General features: G+C 36.3%; 1 protein-coding gene across 1 annotated transcript in view; it reads left to right on the forward strand.

Annotated features, from left to right (window-relative positions):
* The window catches only part of LOC308101633 (retinal guanylyl cyclase 2-like), a gene marked incomplete at both ends in the record, with an annotated part of 59641 nt that overhangs the window by 42780 nt on the left and 6550 nt on the right, over nucleotides 1-10311 (forward strand). Inside the window, 3 exons of the mRNA XM_080451054.1 lie at nucleotides 1499-1647; nucleotides 9590-9753; nucleotides 10068-10191. Of these exons, the coding sequence (XP_080307180.1) occupies nucleotides 1499-1647; nucleotides 9590-9753; nucleotides 10068-10191 (437 nt within the window). The remainder of the gene's footprint in view (nucleotides 1-1498; nucleotides 1648-9589; nucleotides 9754-10067; nucleotides 10192-10311) is intronic.

The following is a 10311-nucleotide window of genomic DNA, read 5'->3' on the forward strand; positions in this document are numbered from 1 at the left end:
GAATTCTGTCAGTGAGGAACTTAAAATAAAACTGAATAACAAAAGGATTAATGTGTAACTGAACCATTTTAGTGAGGAGCAAGTCCGGCTGTATTGTGTTGAAAGCAGAAGAAAGATCTAGGAAAAGTCCTCTAGCATAGGATTTTGGTTTGTCAAGATGTTTGGAGATGAAGTGAACCAGTGTGCATCCTCTGTACTACGACCCTGCTTGTAAGCGAATTGAAATGGATCCTGTGAGTTAAATATGGCATTGTTGAGATGATGAACCATAATTTTTTCCAGAGCTTTCCTGATAACAGATGTGAGTGCTATTGGTCTATAATCATTATGTTCTTTAGGGTTTGGCTGTTTTGGCAGTGGTTTAATGTGAGCAGTCAACCAAGCCTTTGGTATAGTATGTGGATTGTCAACAATGTGCTGAAAAATGGGCTGCCAAACAGGGGTTGTCCAGAGTGTTTTAAAGAAGAGAGAAGAGTCTAGGACGTGTGGAGCGTTGTCCAGAGTGTTTTAGAGAAGAGAGAAGAGTCTAGGACGTGTGGAGCGTTGTCCACAAAAAAACATATGGAAAACACATAGAACACATAGAACATAAAACAGGGCATGGAGAACATAACATATAACACATAGAACATATAGAACACATAGAACACATAGAACACATAGAACATAAAACAGGGCATGGAGAACATAACATATAACATATAGAACACATAGAACACATAGAACATAAAACAGGGCATGGAGAACGGAGTAGAGGCTGGTGGAGACAGCAGGTCTGTCTCCTCTGGATCTCAACTCAGATTGACATGGACAGGCTATACTGTAACTATGTATAGACATTATTACATTACATTATATTACATTCATTATGTATTATTATGTAACTATGTATACTAGACATTATTACATTACATTATATTACATTAATTATGTATTATTATGTAACTATGTATACTAGACATTATTACATTACATTATATTACATTAATTATGTATTATTATGTAACTATGTATAGACATTATTACATTACATTAATGATGTAACTATGTATAGACATTATTACATTACATTATATTACATTAATTATGTATTATTATGTAACTATGTATAGACATTATTACATTACATTAATGATGTAACTATGTATAGACATTATTACATTACATTAATGATGTAACTATGTATAGACATTATTACATTACATTAATGATGTAACTATGTATAGACATTATTACATTACATTAATGATGTAACTATGTATTGACCCCTGGAGGCACCGGGCCCAGGTGCTCTCCAATGAGCCATCAGACCAGGAGGCCACACCCTGCTCACACTCTGTGTGTGTGTGTGTTTGTGTCTGTGTCTGTGTGTGTGTGTGTGTGTGTGTGTGTGTGTGTGTGTGTGTGTGTGTGTGTGTGTGTGTGTGTGTGTGTGTGTGTGTGTGTGTGTGTGTGTGTGTGTGTGCGCGCACACGTGTGTGTGTGTGTGTGTGTGTAGAGATCATAGACAGGTTGAAGAATCCTCCACCATTGTTCAGACCATCAGTGTCTGTTGATGAAGCTCCATCTGAATGTTTGAACCTGATGGTTTCCTGTTGGAGTGAAGACCCTGAGAAAAGACCCAGTATAGACAAGATCTTTAAACAGGTACTTTATACCCAAAGACCCAGCATAGACAAGATGTTTAAACAGGTACTTTATACCCAAAGACCCAGCATAGACAAGATGTTTAAACAGGTACTTTATACCCAAAGACCCAGCATAGACAAGATGTTTAAACAGGTACTTTATACCCAAAGACCCAGCATAGACAAGATGTTTAAACAGGTACTTTATACCCAAAGACCCAGTATAGACAAGATGTTTAAACAGGTACTTTATACCCAAAGACCCAGCATAGACAAGATGTTTAAACAGGTACTTTATACCCAAAGACCCAGCATAGACAAGATGTTTAAACAGGTACTTTATACCCAAAGACCCAGCATAGACAAGATGTTTAAACAGGTACTTTATACCCAAAGACCCAGCATAGACAAGATCTTTAAACAGGTACTTTATACCCAAAGACCCAGTATAGACAAGATGTTTAAACAGGTACTTTATACCCAAAGACCCAGCATAGACAAGATGTTTAAACAGGTACTTTATACCCAAAGACCCAGCATAGACAAGATGTTTAAACAGGTACTTTATACCCAAAGACCCAGTATAGACAAGATGTTTAAACAGATACCTATTACCCAAAGAGCCAGCATAGACAAGATCTTTAAACAGGTACTTTATACCCAAAGACCCAGTATAGACAAGATGTTTAAACAGGTACCTATTACCCAAAGACCCAGCATAGACAAGATGTTTAAACAGGTACTTTATACCCAAAGACCCAGTATAGACAAGATGTTTAAACAGGTACTTTATACCCAAAGACCCAGCATAGACAAGATGTTTAAACAGGTACTTTATACCCAAAGACCCAGCATAGACAAGATGTTTAAACAGGTACTTTATACCCAAAGACCCAGTATAGACAAGATGTTTAAACAGGTACCTATTACCCAAAGAGCCAGCATAGACAAGATCTTTAAACAGGTACTTTATACCCAAAGACCCAGCATAGACAAGATGTTTAAACAGGTACTTTATACCCAAAGACCCAGTATAGACAAGATGTTTAAACCAGTATAGACAAGATGTTTAAACAGGTACTTTATACCCAAAGACCCAGCATAGACAAGATGTTTAAACAGGTACTTTATGCCCAAAGACCCAGCATAGACAAGATGTTTAAACAGGTACTGTATACCCAAAGACCCAGCATTGACAAGATGTTTAACCCTGTAAGACCCGGATATATTTCTACTTGCAATTTTTTTTTTTTAACCTTTCAGATGGTCTTGTAGGAGTACTTAGGAGAGGAAAATATAATGTTTTTTTATTTTTTATGTTTTGGTAAGTTTTTATGCAAATGTTTCCATATGGAAACGTTGGGTCCATCAGGTAGCAAAATTTCCTATAGGCCATTTTTAAGGATAACATGGCAAATGTGTAATTACTTCACTAAAACAACTTAAGGATTCATTTATATGGTTTATTATTTGGCCTCAGATCAATTATGAATAATATTTGGCCTCAGAACAGTATACATTATGAATAATAACACCAATAAGCCATATTTTTAAATCAATTTTATTAAAAGAACAACAAAATAAAAATCTGTACAATATATCTAGTAAAGAAACCTATTAACCTAAACCATTGTCAGTGGTCACACAATACTGTCTGTGGGTTCACTGGGTGGTTCACTGGGTGGTTGGTTTTCTTTGGACCCCATGCCACAGTCCTCTTCATCTGACTCTTCATCAGTCTCATTGATGTCTATGTCAACATCACTCTCTCCGTTCATCACGATATCCAGAACATCCCTTGCTGAGAAGCGAGGCCCTTTCTGTTGTTGTGGCATTCTGAAATGAAATAAAGACATACCATTAGTACATTTAGTAGTGCTTACACATGATGATGAAACAACATTTCACAAGTCATACAATACTGTCTGGCAAACCTATTGTGTGATGATGATTTCCCCTAAGTGGGCATCATTCCATTGCCCCTAAGTACCCACCACACCTTGAATGAATAATGAATAATAATGAACAACCCCCACAACCCCCAAGAAGTACCACAGTGGTCCCACTGTCCTTGTTGTATTGAAAGCAAATTAAACATACTGAGAAATAACAAGGGAATATATTGGTTAAACTATGGTTGAATATGTATTGTTTAGGGGGAGAGAGAAAGTTTGGGTGGACATTTTCTGAGGCTTACTGCTCAAAGCAAACAATTCAGTTTTTGTGAACAAAGGAACCAGCTTGTATGGTTCTGACTGTTAAAACAATGGTTACAAATATCATTGGAAATTAGAAATTAAAGTAAAAATGCACATATAGCCTACTCTCTCTCACTGTTTCTCCCTCTCATATATATATATATATATATATATATATATATAGTAATGCAAAGTGGGGGAAATACACATATAACTGTTTAAATCTATTGTGAAAACTATATATAAGGCTGAACAGTAGCAGGTGAACATTAGGCCTGCCCTTGTATTTTTTGCAACCAAGAGGGCCCAACGATTCCAAAAAGACACAAGTATGAATAATGCTCTAATTTAAATTTGGGACATATATTTCACAATAATAACATATGTACATGTTCTAGACATTGTAATGTTCACCAAAACAAATATTACAGGCATATTACTTACGTTTTTGTGAGGAATATCTTCCAGAGAAAAAAGAGATGCTGTTCCAACAGAGATTTTTCAAGTTGTGATGATTCCCCGCTCTGTGGGGGGTATTTATATGCAAATATCCTGGCCAATGGCATTGTAAGACTAAACAATAGGACCCAATGAGGATTTAGAGGTGAAAAAATAACAGAAAAAAATAATATTTAAACATCTTTCTTTATAAAATATAATTGTTTCCAAAAGGGATCACTGGGTCTTAGAGGGTTAAACAGGTACTTTATACCCAAAGACCCAGTATAGACAAGATGTTTAAACAAGTATAGACAAGATGTTTAAACAGGTACTTTATACCCAAAGACCCAGCATAGACAAGATGTTTAAACAGGTACTTTATACCCAAAGACCCAGCATAGACAAGATGTTTAAACAGGTACTTTATACCCAAAGACCCAGCATAGACAAGATGTTTAAACAGGTACTTTATACCGAAAGACCCAGTATAGACAAGATGTTTAAACAGGTACCTATTACCCAAAGAGCCAGCATAGACAAGATCTTTAAACAGGTACTTTATACCCAAAGACCCAGTATAGACAAGATGTTTAAACAGGTACCTATTACCAAAAGACCCAGCATAGACAAGATGTTTAAACAGGTACTTTATACCCAAAGACCCAGTATAGACAAGATGTTTAAACAGGTACCTATTACCCAAAGAGCCAGCATAGACAAGATCTTTAAACAGGTACTTATTACGCAAAGACCCAGAATAGACAAGATGTTTAAACAGGTACTTTATGCCCAAAGACCCAGCATAGACAAGATGTTTAAACAGGTACTGTATACCCAAAGACCCAGCATTGACAAGATGTTTAAACAGGTACTTTATACCCAAAGACCCAGTATAGACAAGATGTTTAAACCAGTATAGACAAGATGTTTAAACAGGTACTTTATACCCAAAGACCCAGCATAGACAAGATGTTTAAACAGGTACTTTATACCCAAAGACCCAGCATAGACAAGATGTTTAAACAGGTACTTTATACCCAAAGACCCAGCATAGACAAGATGTTTAAACAGGTACTTTATACCCAAAGACCCAGTATAGACAAGATGTTTAAACAGGTACCTATTACCCAAAGAGCCAGCATAGACAAGATCTTTAAACAGGTACTTTATACCCAAAGACCCAGTATAGACAAGATGTTTAAACAGGTACCTATTACCCAAAGAGCCAGCATAGACAAGATCTTTAAACAGGTACTTTATACCCAAAGACCCAGTATAGACAAGATGTTTAAACAGGTACCTATTACCCAAAGAGCCAGCATAGACAAGATCTTTAAACAGGTACTTATTACGCAAAGACCCAGAATAGACAAGATGTTTAAACAGGTACTTTATGCCCAAAGACCCAGCATAGACAAGATGTTTAAACAGGTACTGTATACCCAAAGACAAAGCATTGACAAGATGTTTAAACAGGTACTTTATACCCAAAGACCCAGTATAGACAAGATGTTTAAACCAGTATAGACAAGATGTTTAAACAGGTACTTTATACCCAAAGACCCAGCATAGACAAGATGTTTAACAGGTACTTATGCCCAAAGACCCAGCATAGACAAGATGTTTAAACAGGTACTGTATACCCAAAGACCCAGCATTGACAAGATGTTTAAACAGGTACTTTATACCCAAAGACCCAGTATAGACAAGATGTTTAAACCAGTATAGACAAGATGTTTAAACAGGTACTTTATACCCAAAGACCCAGCATAGACAAGATGTTTAAACAGGTACTTTATGCCCAAAGACCCAGCATAGACAAGATGTTTAAACAGGTACTGTATACCCAAAGACCCAGCATAGACAAGATGTTTAAACAGGTACTTTATACCCAAAGACCCAGTATAGACAAGATGTTTAAACCAGTATAGACAAGATGTTTAAACAGGTACTTTATACCCAAAGACCCAGCATAGACAAGATGTTTAAACAGGTACTTTATACCCAAAGACCCAGCATAGACAAGATGTTTAAACAGGTACTTTATACCCAAAGACCCAGCATAGACAAGATGTTTAAACAGGTACTTTATACCCAAAGACCCAGTATAGACAAGATGTTTAAACAGGTACCTATTACCCAAAGACCCAGCATAGACAAGATGTTTAAACAGGTACTTTATACCCAAAGACCCAGTATAGACAAGATGTTTAAACAGGTACCTATTACCCAATGAGCCAGCATAGACAAGATCTTTAAACAGGTACTTATTACGCAAAGACCCAGAATAGACAAGATGTTTAAACAGGTACTTTATGCCCAAAGACCCAGCATAGACAAGATGTTTAAACAGGTACTGTATACCCAAAGACCCAGCATTGACAAGATGTTTAAACAGGTACTTTATACCCAAAGACCCAGTATAGACAAGATGTTTAAACCAGTATAGACAAGATGTTTAAACAGGTACTTTATACCCAAAGACCCAGCATAGACAAGATGTTTAAACAGGTACTTTATGCCCAAAGACCCAGCATAGACAAGATGTTTAAACAGGTACTGTATACCCAAAGACCCAGCATTGACAAGATGTTTAAACAGGTACTTTATACCCAAAGACCCAGTATAGACAAGATGTTTAAATCAGTATAGACAAGATGTTTAAACAGGTACTTTATACCCAAAGACCCAGCATAGACAAGATGTTTAAACAGGTACTTTATGCCCAAAGACCCAGTATAGACAAGATGTTTAAACAGGTACTGTATACCCAAAGACCCAGCATTGACAAGATGTTTAAACAGGTACTTTATACCCAAAGACCCAGTATAGACAAGATGTTTAAACCAGTATAGACAAGATGTTTAAACAGGTACTTTATACCCAAAGACCCAGCATAGACAAGATGTTTAAACAGGTACTTTATACCCAAAGACCCAGCATAGACAAGATGTTTAAACAGGTACTTTATACCCAAAGACCCAGCATAGACAAGATGTTTAAACAGGTACTTTATACCCAAAGACCCAGCATTGACAAGATGTTTAAACAGGTACTTTATACCCAAAGACCCAGTATAGACAAGATGTTTAAACCAGTATAGACAAGATGTTTAAACAGGTACTTTATACCCAAAGACCCAGCATAGACAAGATGTTTAAACAGGTACTTTATACCCAAAGACCCAGCATAGACAAGATGTTTAAACAGGTACTTTATACCCAAAGACCCAGCATAGACAAGATGTTTAAACAGGTACTTTATACCCAAAGACCCAGTATAGACAAGATGTTTAAACAGGTACCTATTACCCAAAGAGCCAGCATAGACAAGATCTTTAAACAGGTACTTTATACCCAAAGACCCAGTATAGACAAGATGTTTAAACAGGTACCTATTACCCAAAGACCCAGCATAGACAAGATGTTTAAACAGGTACTTTATACCCAAAGACCCAGTATAGACAAGATGTTTAAACAGGTACCTATTACCCAAAGAGCCAGCATAGACAAGATCTTTAAACAGGTACTTATTACGCAAAGACCCAGAATAGACAAGATGTTTAAACAGGTACTTTATGCCCAAAGACCCAGCATAGACAAGATGTTTAAACAGGTACTGTATACCCAAAGACCCAGCATTGACAAGATGTTTAAACAGGTACTTTATACCCAAAGACCCAGTATAGACAAGATGTTTAAACCAGTATAGACAAGATGTTTAAACAGGTACTTTATACCCAAAGACCCAGCATAGACAAGATGTTTAAACAGGTACTTTATGCCCAAAGACCCAGCTTAGACAAGATGTTTAAACAGGTACTGTATACCCAAAGACCCAGCATTGACAAGATGTTTAAACAGGTACTTTATACCCAAAGACCCAGTATAGACAAGATGTTTAAACCAGTATAGACAAGATGTTTAAACAGGTACTTTATACCCAAAGACCCAGCATAGACAAGATGTTTAAACAGGTATCCTTTACCTGAACCCTTTCCCTGAACCCTATAAACCCTAACTAACCTGATGGTTTCCTGTTGGAGTGAACACCCTGAGAAAAGACCCAGCATTGTCAAGATCTTTAGGTACCCTACCCCTAAACCCTATAACCCCTATAACTCTATAAACCATATTAACCAACCACCTATAAACATCACAGACAGCATGTTGTTTGTTTGTTTTTATGTCATGTTGAAATATTAACGAGGAGTAGGGGAGAGTGGGGTAATGTGAGACACTTTTTACGTTTTCTCCCCTCTAGGTGAGCTAAAATGATATATCAGTAAAATTTACACATTTACACACAGAATGTATTCAAGACAAAAGGCAGTGAAAATATGATTGTTTTAAAAAAGTTTTCTGGTGTCTCACTTTACCCCAGGTCTGGGGTAAACCGAGACAAACCAGAAAAATCAATGGGGTAAAGTGAGACACCAGACCACTTTTTTTAAAACAATCATATTTTCACTGCCTTTGGCTTGAATATATTCTGATAATTTCCATTGTTAGGAAACATCTCAAATGTATGGGAAATGTGTAAATTTTACTGATATATCATTTTAGCTCACCTAGAGGGGAGAAAATGTAAAAAGTGTCTCACATTACCCCACTCAATGTAAAAAGTGTCTCACATTACCCCACTCTCCCCTATGTTCTTGGCATAACAAGTAAAACATATGCAATGTAATATTAGATTAAAATATGTTTAAGTACTAAACTTAGACACTTAGGGTAAAGTGAGACAGTGTCCGACTTTACCCCAAGCCATTTGTCTCACTTTACCCCACAGCCACATTTTGGTGAAAAGGACCACTTTTAGCAATTCTGGCTAATCTACAATTAGCATTAATCACATGGATGTATAGGTTTGTAGTTCATCAACATGCATGACATAAGTTTTTCTACCTGAATCAATTTTTTTGACAGAACAGCTGATTATGTTGACAGCCCAAAAAATTACTTTTACATGCAAAAAACATATTTTTGTGAAAAAACATGCTTACCACAACACAATGAGGTCCTCTCCTCCATGGTAAGTGGGAAATGGGAGGGGCTTCAAAATCTAATGGTCATATGACCACACAGGTGTTGTGGTCAGGTGATAAGGGGGGTGTCTCACTTTACCCTGTGTCTCACATTACCCCACTCTCCCCTACCTCAATTTGCCATGTATTGTTGTTCTTTAATATATTTTGATGAGAAGTATATTTAATGGAATTTATTACATCCGGTAAAATATGACTATTTTCATTGTTAGTGTTCTAGGGTTAAGGATGCTAGAACAGTACATTAATGGTGTGGTTACATGGTTTTATTACAGTTTAAAGGCATTAACAAAGGGAAAAGAGCTAATATAATCGACAGCATGTTAAGGATGCTAGAACAGTACAGCTCCAACCTGGAGGATCTGATCAGAGAAAGAACAGATGAACTGGAAGTGGAAAGAAGCAAGACGGACAAACTGATTAGTCAACTGCTGCCAGCGTAAGTCTGTCTGTCTGTCTGTCTGTCTGTCTGTCTGTCTGTCTGTCTGTCTGTCTGTCTGTCTGTCAATGGATGTCAGTGTACTCGTCAATGGCAGTCGATGAGTTAATGTCTGACTCTAAATGCTGTTTACAATTCTGACTAATCAATCAATCAATCAATCAATCAATCAATCAATCAATCAATCAATGTTAATAATAATAATATGAACTGTTCTAGGTCAGTGGCCCAGTCCTTAGATCAATGTTAATAATAATAATGATAATAATTATAATAATATTAATAGTAATTGTTAATAATATGAACTGTTCCAGGTCAGTGGCCCAGGCCTTAAAGAAAGGTAAAGCAGTGGAACCTGAACATTATGCAGAATCAACGCTTTATTTCAGCGACATCGTTGGATTTACAACCATCTCTGCTCTCAGTGAACCCATAGAGGTTAGATAAGACATAATAAATAAATACATGTATATATAGCTGTGTTTATATATATATATATATATATATATATATATATATATATATATATATATATATATATATATATATATATATATA

This window comes from Gymnoscopelus braueri, assembly GCF_963280865.1.
Source record: "Gymnoscopelus braueri genome assembly, chromosome: 15".
NCBI classification, from domain to species: Eukaryota; Metazoa; Chordata; class Actinopteri; order Myctophiformes; family Myctophidae; genus Gymnoscopelus; species Gymnoscopelus braueri.